The 17,893-nt window shown below is 45.1% G+C and overlaps 1 protein-coding gene across 1 annotated transcript in view; it reads left to right on the top strand.

The window, feature by feature from the left end:
* NLRC5 (NLR family CARD domain containing 5) overlaps positions 1–16,293 on the top strand; it is an 83,052-nt gene extending 66,759 nt beyond the window's left edge. The window contains 11 exon segments of the mRNA XM_032774048.2: positions 1,423–1,506; positions 2,812–2,895; positions 3,443–3,526; positions 4,355–4,438; positions 5,526–5,609; positions 6,682–6,765; positions 7,949–8,032; positions 8,601–8,684; positions 10,647–10,730; positions 12,589–12,672; positions 14,081–16,293. Coding sequence (XP_032629939.1) covers positions 1,423–1,506; positions 2,812–2,895; positions 3,443–3,526; positions 4,355–4,438; positions 5,526–5,609; positions 6,682–6,765; positions 7,949–8,032; positions 8,601–8,684; positions 10,647–10,730; positions 12,589–12,672; positions 14,081–14,162 — 922 coding nt within the window. The 3' untranslated portion in view covers positions 14,163–16,293.
* The last annotated feature ends 1,600 nt before the right edge of the window (positions 16,294–17,893 follow it).

The raw sequence follows: 17,893 nt of genomic DNA, 5'->3' as shown, positions 1-17,893 counted from the left end.
ATCATAAAATAAATTATTTTATCATTCATATCACTGTGGAGGCATCACTCTTAGCAAACCGCATCCTTGCCCCGAAGATCTTACAGGCGAAAAGTTGCAGAATTGTTAGTGTCTCAAGCCTGCTTATTTTATTTGTTTCTTGTAGAGAACTCTGAAAAATCAACACCTTTTATAGTGAGAGTGAGTAAAGGAAAATTAAAAGAATTTCTAAGACATTTTAATTCCTATGGTTTTTAGAAGGACTGACTTATTTTAGTTTCCTAATTTTCCACTGATTTTTCTTTTATTATTTGTATTCATTTTTCTACATTTTTAGTACACGGATTTTCTGACATCCATGTCACACCATCAGACATAAAACCCAGTGTTTTGACCATCAATGAAATAGCAGGATGTGCAATTTAAAAGAAGATGTTTTAGCAATTATTGGAAATCTCACTGGTTTTTTTAAAATGTTATTGTTGTTAACATACATTAACTTTCCATACAGGTATTAATAAATCTTATTTATAACCTGTATTTGTTACCTGCAAAAGAGACCTGGTTGTGATTGGCCAGCCTTTAATCATTATCAGTGTATTTTGTTCATATTCCCAAAACAGTAACCACCTGTTGCAAAAGCTATGTGACCCCTGATATAAGGATGTCTGTTGTTTTTCCATTATCACATTTTTATTTGTTTTAAAAACTGGTAATATCCTCAAATGAACATTTTCATTTTGGGGAGGGGGGATGGGAATCCCACCATGTGACTAAGCCGTCCAGTCAAAATTGGGAATGTAAAAAACAGAACAACCTGTTGAATAGCAATAAACTTTCTCATCATAAATGTCCATTGAGAAATGAATGTATTGGGCGAGCTGGAGGAATCTCAAAACGCTTTCACAATATCTTTGGTTATGAAGCAAAAATGAAGAATTCTTATGTCTGAAACATTTCTACCCATCTCCGTTAATAATGACCCTGCAATTCTTAGCCTTTGTAATTGCTTGAGGTCTCAGAGAGGCAGCTCTTCCTTTCTTCTGGGGACGGTTTTGTCTGAAAGGGAATGAAGAATGTGTGTGTTTTATACACTTTTGGCTTCATCCCGCGCCCATTGAAGTCAATGGCAAAACTCCCATTGACTTCAGTAGGGGAGGGTCATTGAAACATCAGAAAAGAGTATTTCCCATTGCAGTCTCCTCAGTAACCCCACACTGTGCAGGATACAGAGCTGCAAAACATTTACATGACAGTTAAGGGACTTCCCTTTCCTCACCATGTGGGATCAATGTAGCGACACGGCTTCCATAGTGAGTTCTGACGCTAGCCTCCATCAACCTCCCATTGCATTGACAGCTCCTGCCTAGCAAATAGTTCACAGATCGTGACCAATCCATTTAGATCTGTGCACACTCATTCCTGTGTCCATTTGCCTCTTAGCCTCGGCTCCCTGGGACTCGATGACACGGCCATTCTCATGCTGGTGCCAGGACTTCACAAAATGCCTTTGCTGAAAAGACTCCTGTAAGTATGTCTGTACAGGTCTTCATGTACTGTAGTGTTAGCGGGACCATACAGACACTAGCGAAAGAAGAAAATTTTGTGATTCTTTCCCTGAGCTTCCCACAGAGATGCCCAGCTTAGCTACTGCGTAGTCTCTGGAGAGCAGATTTAGCCCTAAGGAAGCTGTGCATGTTCTATGCACTGTGCTAGAATCAAGAAGGAAAGTTTCCATCATGAGTATGTCTGACATCCTTGTAGACAAGCCTGCTATCATAGCAGCAAGGCAAGCTGGGCCTGTGTACGTGGCACTGGTTGGGGTCTCAGGAGATGGAGGTTCATTTTTCCAGCTCTACCACATACCCTGTGTGACCTTGAGAAGGCCCATGCATCAGTTTCACCGCTGTGCAATAGGGGTAATAATCCGCTCCCTACTTCACAGGTTTGTTTCAACGATAAGTTTGTTAATGTCTGAGTCACTCAGGTACTGCAGTCTGAATCCTTCCAGTGCTGTCAAACATTGCTTTGGGCCTAACCAAGGTTCTGTCACCAGTCTATCCTGGGATAATCCAGTGAGGGGGTCAGATAAATTCTAACATAAAGAGATCACTATCTTAGCAAAAAGGTGCTGCACTATTTTACAATTCTGCAGTGATGCTATCAGCAGCTGCAGTATTTGCGTCATTCTGCTATTTTTGGTAGTCCCTACTTTTATTGACTAATGATGAAGTAGCATTTTAAAAAATATTTAAAAAGTGTCCATCCTCCTCTTCACAGCAAATACACTGAGAAGAGGAAACATTCAGGGGCAGATTCACAACAGATGCACCTGTAAAAATTCATATGCACCCAGTGAGCCCACAAAAACTCCTGTGTAAGTCCAGTTAATAGACAAACATGTAGCCAAGATCATAATGTCCTGCTTTGCGAGAGCACAGAGGGGTCTTTCACTTGCACAGCCATCAGAATCTCCAGTAGCGATAGCGTTAGTTACGTTACAGGAGACCACAGAGTTGATCATTTTCACTGTTAAGTATACTGTTCTGTGGTTATTCTGGATACATGCAGCTGTTTCAGAGGTTGATGGCAGCATATTTTTTCAAGCAGGGCGTTGCACTGCATAGATTTATTTTTTGTTTTTGAATTCCAACAGCAGTGCACAACTTGCATTCCATTTGTATCTCTGTTCTTGAAGCCTTAAGTGGGACTCAGATGGCCCATAGGCCTTGTGCTGGCCGTCAGCACAGAGGTGAAATTCATCCTCTATCCATAAAGCCATGCCACTGGATAACAGTCTAATGTGTGGTATTTTGTGAATATTCTTTCCAGCTTGAACAATAACAATATTGGTAGTGAAGGCTGCTCCCACCTGGCCGAAGCTCTGAAGAATGCGCCTCATATGGAAGAAATCAAGTGGGTTCCTCCTTTCTTGTAATCTCTCTCTGCCAGTAATGGGAATGGATTATAGAGCTCCAGCCAAGGGGTGTTCTTAGGTGCAGTTATATGAAAGAAGCAAGTTTTATGGGGGTTGCTAATGCTCAAGTGTCTGGGCTACTTACATTAGAGATGGTATCAAACCAAAACTTCAGGTGCAAAATATGAGCGAGTTTTGGTCTGATCCGAGCTGAATAGCTGGCACATGTAACAGCATATAACTCCACGCTTGAACGCCCGCTGTCAAAATTTGGATCAGGAGCTGTGTGTTGTAGCTGTCTCTGAGAATGGGTCCTAGTGCATTTTTGTTAGTTTTCTTCATTGCAACCAAGCCCTGTCTCTTCTCTAACACAAGCTGCAGTGAAAAGAAACCCCTTTTTGACTTTTGAAGTTAATTCAGCTGTGAGTAGTGAAGCAATTTTGGTTCGCTCCAACAGATCAGGGCTGTTAAACAAGACATTGTGCTCAGTGGGAAACTCAGCATTTTCTTTCATAATGTGTTTTTTTTTTTTTTTCCCCCTTAAAGTTTAAGCCATAACAAGATTGAACGTGCTGGTCTGGAAAAAATAGCCATGCTCCTGCCGGAAATGCAAAATCTAAAGAGAGTCGAGTGAGTCTCTTTATATTTCGGGTTGAATAATGGGATTTTTTAGAGTTAGAGCCAAGGTTGGGGGGAATATTCATGTCTGATTTTTATTTGACCTGCATAGAAGTTACTGGGAAGGCTCCCATATTGACTGCAATTGGCTTTGTGACTGAAGGTTGCTGCCATGTCCTGGCTGGGCAGTAATCTCAATACCATTTGTAGTGGACAAGTGTCTGCATAGCAAAAAGCAGCACAAGTCTCTCTCGTTATTGGAGACCTGGAGGCCAATGGTTGAATATGCCGCAGGGAGTGAATGCCCTGGTGTGTTGGCCTGATAGGATAGTTGTACACTTCCATAGCCCATGCATTACCTGTTCTGAGGCTACATGGAGGGTTTCAGCCTCTAGGACTTTCAAAGCAGCATGTCCCATCACTGCCACATTTATTTCCTAACATAGTGGGGGTGGGGGGACGGAGAAATTTCTTTCTGGCCAATTTCAGCTGGTAAGAAAAGTCACCCCAAATCTTATGCCATGAAGGGGACACTCACTGAGAGAAAAAGCAGCCATGCCAGTGCTCTGATGGTCTAACCTAGTGCATTAGAAAGCCTTTCTCTTCCAAACTATTTGATGGAGAGACCTGTGTGTCTCTTGACAAGCTTTGGATTGGCATCTCCGGGCCTGCTTCAGTGATAGCTTGTTATTGCGATTCCCTATGCTCTTTGTCACGCCACTCAGCCATGAAACAATCTGCAGCAAAAGCGCCATTCATGCCATGGCTTAATTTGTATCTGGTATATCCTGGCTCCTTTCAGCCATTGACAGACTCTGCCTGTTTCCATGTGTATTTTAGCCTGTCGTCGAACAGCATTGGCCCAGCTGGAGGGGAGATGCTCGCAGAGGCGCTGGCTCGCTGCAGGCATTTTGAGGAGTTACTGTGAGTCCCACGTTCACACTGGCTGGTACAAAGTTCTGAGGCTTCACATCTGGTCTCCCCAGGGGAATCAGTGGGCTGTACAAGTACGGACACTGTTCATGGAGTAGAGCCCAAGCCTATGCCTTGTACAGAATAACAGCTGGGATTTCAGAAACCCAGGGCCTAGAGTGTGCCACGCATCTGCCTGGTGTGTGTGTTATCTGTGAAATACATATGAAAGCTGTATCATTACTATATTGAAAATGGAGGTTGAGGCTGATATGAGACTCTGTTAGCCAAGGACCATTGCTAAACTTATTACCATTCATCTAACTCTCTGTTAGTTTGCAGAAGAGAAGTGTCAATATTCTATGAAATAATAAAAATCTTTAACCAGAGTGGGGAAAATTATTTCTGTTGCGGTTAAAATATATAAGCCACCCAGTTAGCCTCCAGATGATAGGATATTGGACTAGGCCTGTGCATCAAAAAAATATAATTACAGCATAAGGCCCCAGTTGTACAGTGCAGTCAGCTCACTGCACATGTGAGTCAGTTGAGTAAACAGGACGCCACAGGGGTGCTGGTGGCATAACACACCTGTGTTGCATCCCTATCAAGTGGTTAGTGCATATTGAGGAAAGCAGCCTACTACTACTGGGAGCTGATGGAGTTTCTCCTTCAGCTTAAGTAACAGAAGGCTGTTCTATATTGCTGAAGATCCTGACTGAGTTCCTACCCTGTGGTCTGGATTGAAGGAATGGGGCCTAATCTCTATGGTGATAAAGGGGAAATAACAAGTGTTTGAATGATTTAATTTACCTACTGGTTGTCTGAGTTAGTGGTAATCGCAGCGATATCAGGAAGTGTAACCACAGGGTAATTACACCATGCTTTAATTGACTGTTTAATGACTGGATTATGAAGCATAACTATTATTTCTTTCTGTAAGTATATTCAGTCTCCAAAGGGTTAAGTAAGGACATTTATGTTCTACCCTCAGCATGTGCATCTCCTCTTAACATTAACAGGAGACACATAGACATAGGTTGGAGTGGGGAATTAGGCCTGTTAGTTCATCATAAATAATGTTTCATATTATTTTCAGATTAGCCAGGAACCATGTCGGAGACAAGACGGCAGCGAGACTCTCCCTCTCTCTGCCTAGCATGTGCCACTTGAAGATCCTTCAGTAAGTGCTTGCTTCTACTTCTTTACTCACATTCCAAGAAGCAGGGCACCCCGGAAATCCTGGGACTGATTAAAAGAAAAAAAAAGGACTTGTCAAGACCAGGTTTCATTACCTACCTGCTTCCAATGCTTCCTAACATAGTTTGACTGCTATTTATTGCCATGTGTCTTTACGGTAGTGTCATCCCATCATAAAATCTTTTCCTCATTCCCATTAAGCTCTTGGCTTCGGTAAATACCTTGTGGCAATCAGTTCCACAGAGTTGTTAGGAAATAAAAAAAAGACTTCCTTTAATCAGTTCCAAATATGTTACATACTAATGCTGTTGGGTGTCCTCTTGCTTTCATATGAGGAGAGGGTAAATAGGCGCATCCATCTGGCCCGTAATTATTTTCTCACTTCTTGTTTGTCTCTTCTCTAAACTGAGTAGTGCTAAGTTTTTAATCCTCATGTGGAAGGCTTGCCAAGCCTCTAATCAATAGAACATTGCCCTGCTCTGCCACAGCAGCAAAACAGTTAAATGACCCTAATTTTTCTCTCTACTATCTTAGAGCAAACTTCCCCATGCTATGGGTACAGGTCAAATACCGTGTGCCAAGCAGCTTTTAATTTCCTGGGGGCATTGCTTCTTATGGTGACTGGTTGATCTTTGTCCATCATTTATTAATGCAGAGCTAAATCTCCCTGTTTAACTACAGCTGCTTTGTGAATAAGCGTTGCATTTGAAAGCAAGGGGAGGTTACGTGTGAAATTGTAGCCCCGTTTAAGTCAATCGGGAGTTTTGTTTTGACTTAGTGGTGTCAAGCTTTCCCTCTCCAAATGCACTGAGGTGAATGAAGGTACATTGGGGTGGCTAGTTGGAGTACAAATTGCTAGCCACATTCCGATCAGTGGTTTGTCGCTGTTCTCAGGGTCTCATAAAGAAGGGTGCAAATGTCAAAGACAGGGATTCCGTTTGAATCCTTGGTGTCAGTTCTAGAATAACAGCTGTTCCTTTGACAGGAAGTCGCATATATAAGGATTTGTTAGTTTTCTTCTGAAAAGTTTGCATCTGAATTTCTTCTCTCACCAGTCTGCAGTCCAATAACATTGGTTCACTTGGAGGAACGCCGCTGGCCAAAGGCCTGGTGGAATGCCAGCAGCTAGAAGAGATAAGGTAGGTGCTGTTGGGAATGAATAGGGATGTTGTAAGAAGTAGGACTTGGTGCACCTCTGCCTGTCTGTCTGGATTATATATTGGCTTCTATGTAAAACTAAGTGTACAAACAATGGTACCTAGTTATGTGTGGAATTTACAACTTTGTAGGGTGAGATCCTGGCCCCACTGAAATCAATGGCAAAACTCCACTTGCGTTCACTGAGGCCTGGATTCCACCCATAGAGTTTAAAGCCTCTGTGCAAACGCACAGAGCCTGTCGGTCAATCCTGCTTCACACACTGACTTACAGAGCATGTTCAGGGAGACCTTCCCTGCATATTCCCTCTTTGTGACACTGGTATCAGGATATTGCTCCGTTAGCATCACCAGCCATCCTAGGCCCAAATGTGGGATGCTGTGTGTGACAGGAGGTAGGACATAAAATAATCAGACAGCTTTGGGATTCCTCTCTTTATATTGAAAGGACCCCTTCTGCAACCGCTGGGTAGCAACTCTTTACATTTGAAGTAAATAATTTTCCGAAATAAAACTGACGGGGACACGAAATTATACTGCCCTGATGCCATGCACGTGCTTAGTTTGTCAGCAAACTCTTTAGGTTAAATGACAGCAGGGTGCCACCTGCTGGTAAGTGTGAGAATCCACTTGCCTTCTGCCCCAGGATACACTTCCAGCTGTCAGCGATGTCTTTACACTTCCAAAGAGTTGAGAGAACCTTTGGTTCAGCCCCAGGGACACCAACTAGAGACCGTCCTATGACTTACTCTCTCCCACTGCAAACAAGTGGGCAGAGTGATCCAGGGTGTGTTTTACAAAGCAACATCTCTCTATCTTAGATGCTGACAAGGCCCATCTCTCAGTCTTTAATGCATTTAGCCTTACAACACTCTGTGAGGCAGGGCAGTGCTATTGTCCCCATTGTACAGATGGGGAACTGAGGCACAGGGAGGTTAAGTGACTTGCTCAAGGTCACACAGGAAGTCTGTGTCAGAGCCGGAAATTGAATCTGGAGTTCCCAAGTCCTAAGCTAGCCACTGACCATCCTTCCTTTTCTCAAGCTTACCTCAGCATTGCTGAGGGCTAAGGAAAGGGGTTGGTTTTTGCCAGCGTTAGCAGCCAATGTCTCTTCTCTGATCACAGCTTCTTACAGCCACTCAGTGCATTCTGACTGTCCTTGCAGTTTGTCGGAGAACAGCTTTGGGGAAGGCGCCATCCGCACCCTGTCAGAGGGGCTTCCACGATTCACCCGGCTCAGGAAGATTGAGTAAGTCGAATTGCATGAGGCACAGTGGATTTATGATTCTCAGGACAAGATTGCAGCAGTGACCCAGCCAACAGGGCTTGATTCCCCACTGGTGCTGACTTCAGTGCACCTATGCCCATTGACGCCAGCTGGCCCAGGGGATGTGGTCTGTGGCTGCGCTAATTTACACAAGGGGAGAATTGGCCTCTGGCAGCCCCATGGATTGATGAGAGGGCACCATGGTGGAATACATGCACTTCCCCTGCCTCGCTCAGACCCAAAGAGCGGCGCCTCTAACAGCTGTGCAGACACTCAGGATGGAGCTCGGTTTCTGAAGCCTAGGGGTGGGGTAGGTTTTGCAGCCCTCACCGCAGTGTCTACACAGCTGTTTTCAGTGCAGCAGCAAGATCCGGAGTCTGTAGAGCTGAGTTCCAAGACACGGTGCCACGGGTTGTAAAACGTGGCATAGACGTTCCCAAGGGGATTTCAGGTGCGCGAAGGGAGTCCCTGACATTCCCTGCAATAAACTGCCTGCCGGCTGTGTGGACCAGCAGTTCCATTTGTATTTCCAAATCCTGCTTCTCTTTAGACTGAAACTCTGTGGAATCAGCGATGGCGTTTCCAGACATCTTGCCCTCGGCTTCAGTCGTTGTCCTGTCATTGAAGAGATCATGTGAGTGCAGAGCGTGGGTATATATCTCGCCTCGAGGCCTGAATATCCATTTCACAGTAGTTAGCACCTGCCTGTCTTCTGGTTACTGTGCGCGCTCGTTCCTGCTTACCTCTCGCGGTGTCTTATTGAAATTGCGGGTCAGTTGAACCTTCCTCTTTAACATACGCCCCTTACTGCCGGCATCATGGCATCTCGTGTAAGAACGAGAGAAGCAAGTTACTGGCCTTGATTCTCTGCTGCCCTGCCCCGTTGTAAAGTGGGTATGAAAAGCTACCAGATCAGAACAGGAGCACAGTGTGCATTACAACAATTTCCTAAGCATCTAGCAGGGCCTTGCAGCTGACTTTCTACATTCACAATCACTCAGGTGATATGTATTGAACTGGTTAGTGTGTATGCGTGTCACTGCCTTCCATTGGATGGAATCAGAACTACCAGCTATGTGTCATAGCTTCTATACTGCTAGCGGGTAAGGAAGAGTCTCCTTTAGCTGCAGTGTTATCCATTTCTGGTTTTGGAGCAGGCAGTCCTGACTTCTAATCCATCTGCCACCAGGAAGCTCTAAGTGGCCATGGGGTGCAACAGAATGACACGTGAATTCCCTAAATGGCCAGGAAATTGTTACACTATAAGGCCCGATCCTGCAAAATGTCCATATTTTATAATAAATTGTGTAATCACACCAAAGCCACAACTCTGCCCTGCTGCCAGCCCTGCTTCCTCCCACCCCAGGAGGGAATTGCCATTGCAAACCAGAGCAGGCAGCAGCACATGGACTGGGCACCTCTGCCCCAGAGGCAGCAGTGGCATACCCTGCCACCCCGCAAGTGCTGCAGCTTCCTGCCACACCAAGCTGCTGTTGGCTCACTTCAGCACTGCCAGCCCTTGGATGCTGCTGCCAGAGGCAGGTACCAGCCTTTCTGCAGCCGTCTCCATGCGCTTCCACGCCCTGCCACGAAGGTGAACCACCTGGCTAGAAAGAGTGTCTCTGCATTGCAACAAGGTGCACGGAGCCGGTTGCAGAAGGGCTAGTCTGTGCCGCGGATGGCAGCATCCAAGGGCTGCCAGTGCGGAAATCTGCAGCAATTCTAAAAAGTTGTGAGGTCAACTAACAGTTGCGGTTACTGCATACCCACCCACCCCCCATTTTCATAGTCTCACCGCTGTGCCATTTGGAACATCCCCCTGCTCAGCAGGTGCTGACAGCTGGAGTCTGAGGCCGTGGCTACACTCAAAACTTCAAAGCGCTCCTGCAGCAGCACTTTGAAGTGCAAGCGTGGTCGCGGCGCCAGCACTGCAGGTACTCCGCCTCCACAAGGGGATTGTTTTTTCACCCCCCTGAGCGAGATAGTTGCAGTGCTGTAAAGCGCCAGTGTCGCCATAGCCTCAGCCTCTGCCCCTTCCAGTAATTCCCTCGGTAACAAACCAGAAAGCAAAAACTCTCATCCTCTGAAAGGTCAAATGAAACCCTGTTATACAGAGCTCAGAATAAAGGGCAGGTAGGAGAATTTAATGGGCACTGTTGTGGGTCCCATTAGCTACAGCCTGCTGTGACCGTTTAACCCCAGGAACAGAGCAAGGAGCTGCCTCGTTGTAATGTTTTGAGCTCCCCAGGCCAGCTGGCCCACAGGACGAGCAGCCCCCATTCAGTTCTATGGAGTCCTGTCTTGCATAGACCAATATTGTGGCCATGAGGTAGTTCCTCAAGGGAAAGAGTAGAAAGCAGGAGGGAAATAAAGCTTCCCTAGGCTGCGACAGGGGAAAGTTTCCCCCTAGGGTCAGAGCAAAATAAAGTCTTTCCCTTGCTAAGATCTTGTGGTTCACTGTATGCCTTTGGCTCACCGAAATCATTGCGCTAGTATGTGATGGAGACTGCACCAAAGCGCTGCTGCTGCATCTCAGGGGCTTATGCTTTCATTTGCCTCAGGTGACCAACCAGTTGATGTTTCTGGTTTTATTTAGATTGTCGTGGAACAGCCTTGGTGATGAAGGTGCCCTGGAGCTGGCCATGGTTTTCCCAAGAATGGCAAGGCTGAGGATGCTAGAGTGAGTGTGATGTGGCAATATCAAATATTGCCCCAGGGGAATCTCCATATATGGAATCACAGCCCTTATTAAATAGGAGACATTTGTTAAAGGAAATAGCTATAAACTGGAGACATGAGAAAAGAGGCTTCCACACAGCTTGAGTTCTTGCTTAGTCTGCTTTGTTTACCAGGGACCAAACTATGCCTGGAATGCTACACAGTGCAGAGAGACATCTAATAGCTCAATAATGCACTGCAAGTAAACATATAATTATATTCACTAAGGAAATATCTGTTGACTATCAGATGAGATTCAAAGTTACGATGAAAGGAGGGGGGGGATTTGGCTCAACAAGGAGTTTTCTTGAGGTTTTTCACTGTAAAATGGATGTATTAAACTTACTTTTCATAATTAAATGTTTGTTTCATTTTCCCACATCATTCTTCTGGGGCCAAGGAAGGTAGATTAGTTGGTTTCTAAGGCCTTGGCTATACTTGCAAGTTAGAGTGCATTAAATCAGCCCCAGGCACCTAACTCCTGAGGTGTCCACGCTGGCAAGACACGTAAAGTGCCTGGACTCTGCGGCTGGAGCACTCCTGGTTAATCCACTTTCATGAGAAGCATAGAGCTTGCTGCGCCCCGGCTGAAACAGCCAGTTGTCAGTGTGGGTGACTCGTTGCATTACTGCGCTGTGATTGGCCTCCGGAAATGTCCCATAATCCCCTGAAGTCAAGTGGCCACTCTGGTCATTGTTTTGAACTCGGCTGCAGGCATGCAGAGATCCTCTTTCAAAGCTTATCTGCCGGGACACAAAGCAACCCATTATTGTGGAATGCTCCTGTTGCAAAGGCAAGCGTTTGTGCGTGTGTGTGAGAGAGGGAGGTGGGGGCTGATGTCGGGGTTTCCCCCTGCCGCTGTCTGAACTTACAAGACAGCATGTTGACAGACTCTGCCCCCCAAAACACACTGTCTCTCCTCCCACCGACACACAACACACTTTCTGTCACACTCCACCCCCCCACATTTGGAAAGCACGCTGCAGCCACTTGCACACTGGGTTGGCTACCACAATTCACTGCTCTCTGTGGCGTCGCAAGAGCTGCTAATGTGGGCATGCCACTGCGCTTGCAAGGAGAGTGTGAACACGTGGCAGCGCTTTCCCTGCTGCAGTCTGCGAGGTCGGCGATCTCCATCTGCAAGTGTAACCATAGCCTTAGGCTGTTACATGCTCAATTTCCCTGGCTGTGACTCGGGTTGTCTTCACAGCACAGTTAACTAGAATTAGAGCTTGAGTGTTACCCCCTAACTCAACTCCCATCCACACACAAAATTCTCTAGCTCAAGTCAAGTGGCGCTTTAAACTAGCGATGCAGTGGGGATGCCACCACGCCAGCTATCAGCAGCTAATCCACTCACTGGGTGCTGCTAATCCAGTCACTCTGTGTAACTCCCAGTGTTTTGATTCATGGACGCTATCACTCAAGTTAGACGAGTTTGAGTTCAGTAACTCCAGCGAGAGCGGCCACACTTCAAAATGGAGCGTACGTTCCTTGAGCCAACTGCTGCAGTGAAGACAAGCCCGCAGGCACTAGCAAGAATGCCATGTTTGCAACAAGAGGGTCCATTCCTGACAGTCCTTGGCACTGATCCTCAAGTGGGATCCCCTGAGGTTCTGCATAAATGCAGGGGTCCATGCTAGCAAATCTCAGACCATGGTGAAGAGCCGTGGTGCACTTTGCTTTTGCAAACAGGGAGAAGGAGAACTTCTGAACCTGACCTGTCTTGTGGGGCATTGCGGCCTGCAGTACATAGCAGAAGCTTAGCCAATCTTTTCCTACTGAAAACCATTTGCACATTCTCTTTTCCTTTCTGAAAGTCTGGACAATAACCGCATTGCAGCCCGGGGTGCCAAAAAGCTAGCGGAGGAACTCGCCAAGTGTTGTGGAATCCAAGTCATACGGTGAGCACGCGGCTCAGGTGGCACTAGGGGCTGAGGGCAGTAGCACTTCTGTAAGGGTGATGGTGCCCCGCTGGCCAGTCAGCATTGGGTTTGCTGGAGTGGATTAGGACACTAAATTGGGCCCAGACCTAAAAACATTGTGGGCTTCCCAGACCGACTCTTCCCCGCAGAGTAGCTCGCCCTTCTCAGAAACAGTCATAGCAATAAGTGATGGAAAGACTTGGTAGTTCCCAGCTAGAGAGACATGGTGGGTGAGGTAATAACTTTTATTGCAATGACTTCTGCTGGGCCAGACCTGAAGAGCTCTGTGTGGCTCAGAAGCTTGTCTCTCTCACCAACAGAAGTTGATTCAGTAAAAGACATTACCTCACCCACCTTATCTCTAATATCCTGGGACTGAGACAGCTACAACACCACCGCCTAGGTCCCATCTAGCCCATCCTTTTACCTAGTGTGAGATTGCTCCTTATTGTGCATTTGCTATGCTCTGGTTTCCATGGGACTCCCACCACTCCCCTGGGGAGGCTATTAGACAGCTTCCTACATCTCATTGTCAGGAAGCGTATCCTGGTGTTGCATTTTCCCTTCCATTTTTCTGTATCTTGTTACACCTGGTTGTACTCCCTTGTGTTCTCCCCCAAACAACCTTCCCTCTTGGTGGCTACATCCTTCCCATGCTTGGAGACTCCTTTGTTTCCCCCAGCATGAGTCGTTGCTTAGCCAAGCTGTACGTATTGAACTCCCTTTAACCACTTCCCTAGTCCCTCCAGCCCTGTGGTCATTCTTGTTGCTGTTCTTGGAACTCCCCCCAATTTGACAATATCCACCTGGTAACAGAGCCTCCAGGATGGAGCACGGTATTCCAAGAGCAGTCACAGCAGAGCTGGATAGAGACACTCCCCCTCCCTGGCTTGTGAGGTGATGTCTTTGCACAAGCTGGTCCAAACTGCGTTGGTCTCTTTTGCTGCTGTATCACTCTGGGCACTCCTGCGTAACTTGCTGTTCTCTGCTAGGGATGACCACGTCCCAGCTTTCTCCCTCTCATTACATTTTGGAATATTTTTCTGTGGGTTTATTAGGTCAGCTCTTCCTCCCATTTCTGATGCCACAACAAACCCTCGTCTTTTGAATCCGGAATCTCTCCCCCAAGATAGACAACTCATCCCCCCACAGCTGGCAGATAGGAAGCCACTGTGCTGCCCAACGCCATCTGCAGCTCTGCTTCTGAAGCAGTGGTACACCCAAACCCCTTTCACCACTGGGCCTGCGTGTCAATGGTGCAGGCCTCCCTCGCCAATCAGCCCCTGTGGATTAGGTGCAGACAGTTATGAACTGCACCCCAGGAGGAAAGAGGAAGGGTTTCTGGGGATATTTCTGACTACTAATAACCCATGCAATGTCGTTTTAGGCTTTGGAACAATCCAGTACCCAAGAACATTGAAGAAAGTCTTACGAAACAAGATGCAAGATTGCACTTCTCATTCTTTTAATAAAGGAAGAACATTCAATGAATAAGGGCTGATTTGGTAGGCTAGGTAAGCCAGTAACACTACTGCTATCCTGGTGAATTGCACTGAAAAAGAGCCTTGAGAAACAGAGAAAGCAGAATTCTAAAAATAAATATTGTAAGCATGTGGCATTCTAGCCCTGCTCTTAGAACACAGAGGTTTTCTTTATCTTTAACTCTGACTATTATATAAACCTCAGACTAAGCTTCCTCCTGAGTTTGGTTATTCTAAAGTTACTTGCTGCAAGACCTCTCTGTTCCTGGCCTTAGTTCCCTTCTACCTCAAAGAGAGAGATAATCTTTTAGACTCCTGGGTTGAAGCCAGTAAGATCCACTGGATCTGGCAGTCAGGGTGAGTCAGAAGAATAGCTCTGTATTGTTACACAGGACCATAACACCTCATACCAGGGTGAGTCAGAAGAACTCTGCATCTTGGTGTGGAGAGCTAGGACCTAACACCCTATTGCAAATACTCTCCAATGTGGTATTTGAATGTGGTGTATGTTTCCCTCAGATCAGTATCATTTCTAAGGCTGGGCAAAATATTCACAACAAACCGGTGACTGCTTGGCATTTTGTTTTGATTCTGCACACTACTGTGTGAACATCAGCTTATTGTCAGCAAACAAAGATCAATCTTCACATTTGGATTGTGTAAAGATCAAGTTTCAATGAGAAAATAACTGTTTCATAATGAGCAGAGTCTGGAGGCTGCAAAATGGCATAGAACAAAATTGTAAATTCTGCGTGAGAGGTATTTCAGGGTTGGGGCAGGAGAAAGAGATTCCCTATTTTCATATTGCTTTAACTGTTTCACTGGGCTTGGAATGCTAAATGGGGCCCCATATTTGAAATTGCACTAACCTGTTTGAGGTGAAGGGGTGTGTGCATGGTCTTTGATGAAATGCTGCAGTTGCTACAGGGGCCCAATCCTGCAATCTGATCTGTGTGAGCATGTAGTCAAAGGGTCTGCCCAGGCATATCCAGTTGCAGGATAGGAGCCATGCTGAGCATCTTATTTATACTCATTCATTGCAATGTGGGTGACTTGTACATTTGGTACTGTAAATATTTAATCTCTGGAATGGGTTTATTTATCGACTTGTTTACAGCAGTGGTTTAGATTGGGAGCGGCAGTCTGTGGTATTTAAAAAGTATTTTTTAGCAAGAACGAGTGCTGATAAGTGAAGAGCACATGTACTGCTGGTTCCCACTATTCCATGAAATATGATTGTTTTTATTGAAAGATCAGTGTTAAGTTTCCCAAGATACATATTTGGTTTTGATTTATACGACTCATTTGGTTGCAGAGTGGTTATAGTTTGAAAGGGGATGGGGCAGGGGAGCCCAGAGTCACCAGTGAGCTTCCATATTTAGGTCCAAATTCAGTAAGGCACTTGAGCATGTGTGACTTGAGCATGTGATCAAAGTTAAGCCCGTGCTTCAGTGGCTCTGGGTTGTATTTCCTTTCCATGTTTACAGACGTCATTAACTTAGTTTTCAAGTGAAAACAGGATTTTTCTAACTGCCAGCCTAGCAAACTGCAGCTGGGTGGCTCCGGGGACTTGCTGTGGCTACTGAAACCCAAGAAGCATCTGTGAGTTTGAGTTCTTCCCTTAGCAGGTTTCTGAGAACATGTGTGGGACACATTCATTGTTCTCTGCCTTCATGGTCTCCTCTCAGAAGTGTAGGCATTCAGATTAGCTGATTCTAATGGTCCCTTCTGGCCTGAAAATCTATGACACTCAGGCTGGGAACCTAAAAGTCAAGTTGTTTTTTTCCAGCATTGGCCGTGTTGTGCACTGAATTGTGATCATAGTTTTGTCACCTTCAAACACAGCTATTGCAGAAGTTCTGTGCTTTTATCACCCACTCAGTAAAACAAAAATTCTAAAAACAAATTGTAGCACTTGTAAAAAAACAGATTTCTTTGCCTGTTTTATCATTGTATTGATAACACTGTAACTTCTCCATTTGGACATGGTGAGATCCTACTCCAGTTCATTTTCCTCTTTCATTGGTTGGAAACATTCACCATCGTATATATTTGTATGCATTTTAATGAGTGCATATGTGTGATTATTGAATAAATAAGAGTGCCTGGGATTCTGAAACTGTTTGTTTGACTTACTTTCATGTTCTGTTTCTAGTCAGTTTCACTTTCTGGTGCCTAGGCATTTAATACACAACAGCTGCATAGGGGTCAAAACATTGTGAAGGCAAATGTTGTTAATCATGTTTATGATGATAGCGCCGAGAGAAAAACTGAGAATGGGGTCCCATTGTGCTAGGCTAGTTCTGTACAAACACGGTGCATGGTGAGCAGTCCCTGAAAACACGCTGAAAACAGTCTCTGCCCCAGAGAACTTACAATCTAGTTAAGCAAATACGATATTTCCGTATAAGTCACGAGTCATGTCCACAAACATCAAGAGATTGGCTCAAAAATCCCGAGGTTTTTTTTTAAAATTTTTGAGGTTTTTATTTACCATCTGCTTTTTAACTTTTAGGGAGCACCAGGTCACAGTTTCAATCTTTTTTCCCCAACAGTGAAAGATAGAAAAGTACTATTTTTTTTTTTTACACAAAAGCTGAGATTGTCAAATATTCACATAATTCTGTGAGTTGGGAACCACACCAAATAGTGTGAGACTCAGGTTAAAATTGTTGGCAACGCTGCCAATGTTTAAAAAATTAAAACAGAGTTTGTGTGGAAAAAATCTGTTCGTATTAGGGATTATCCTGCTTCCCTCTCTTAAATCTAATTGTGAGACTTAACTAGCCTGAAGAAGAGTTCTGTGTCAGCTCAAAAGCTTCTCTCTCACCAAGAGAGTCCAATAAACCCACCGTGTCTTGCTAATATCCTGGGACCGACGCAGCTATGACAACACTGCATACTTGTTACGCCATCCTTTTCAGAATTCAAGACCAACTTCCAAACACATGCGCAGCACTGTCCTTCATACAAAAGCTCATTCTGGCAGCAAAAAAAAAAATCATGTATACACAGAAGCAAAGACAGACCTGAAACCAAACCCCATCCCTTCCAAACCATGAGGTGTCAGCATAACCTAAGAGATGGGGGAAAATCTGTTACTTATTCTATATAGGGCCAGGCACTGTAGTTTGAACACACACATTCCGACCTCACCTGTCTAAAGCCAAGGCATGTGGACTCTGCAGCGGACTGGACCAAATTACTGCTCAAGACCTCACCCATCTTTGGAGCTCTTGAAATTCCATGGCAGCTTCATCTGAATTTTTAAAATTCAGGGTTGTATTGAACTAAATATGAAAAAAAAAATCCAATCAGCTCCCGCTTATTTTTTATTAAGTTCCATTTATTTTGTGCTGCTCCCCATGTAAATAGGAATTTACGTGTGAAGAAGATCTCTGGTGTTGGGGTTTTGCGTTTCATTTTTTTCTTCCAGTTTTACCTAACAAGAGTCAATTGCTGGAAGCTGCAGTTTGACAATTTCAGCCTTGAAATAATGGACAGTTTCCTAGCACTGAGGGTGATTAAACATTAGAACAGCTTCCCAGGGGAGTGATGGACTCACTGTTGCTTGGCATATTTAAAATGACATTGGGTATCTTCCTAAAAGATATGCTTTAATCCAGCTTCTGGGAGATGTTCTACAGCTTGTGCATTGGGGCCGAGGGAGGGGTTGGACGGTTGTGTGGGTCCTTTTTAGCCTTGGAATCTGTGAATCC

This window comes from Chelonoidis abingdonii, chromosome 19 (assembly GCF_003597395.2).
Source record: "Chelonoidis abingdonii isolate Lonesome George chromosome 19, CheloAbing_2.0, whole genome shotgun sequence".
Classification (NCBI taxonomy): domain Eukaryota; kingdom Metazoa; phylum Chordata; order Testudines; family Testudinidae; genus Chelonoidis; species Chelonoidis abingdonii.
Note: the sequence above shows the minus strand (reverse complement) of the source record. Positions and strands in the feature narration are given on the sequence as shown.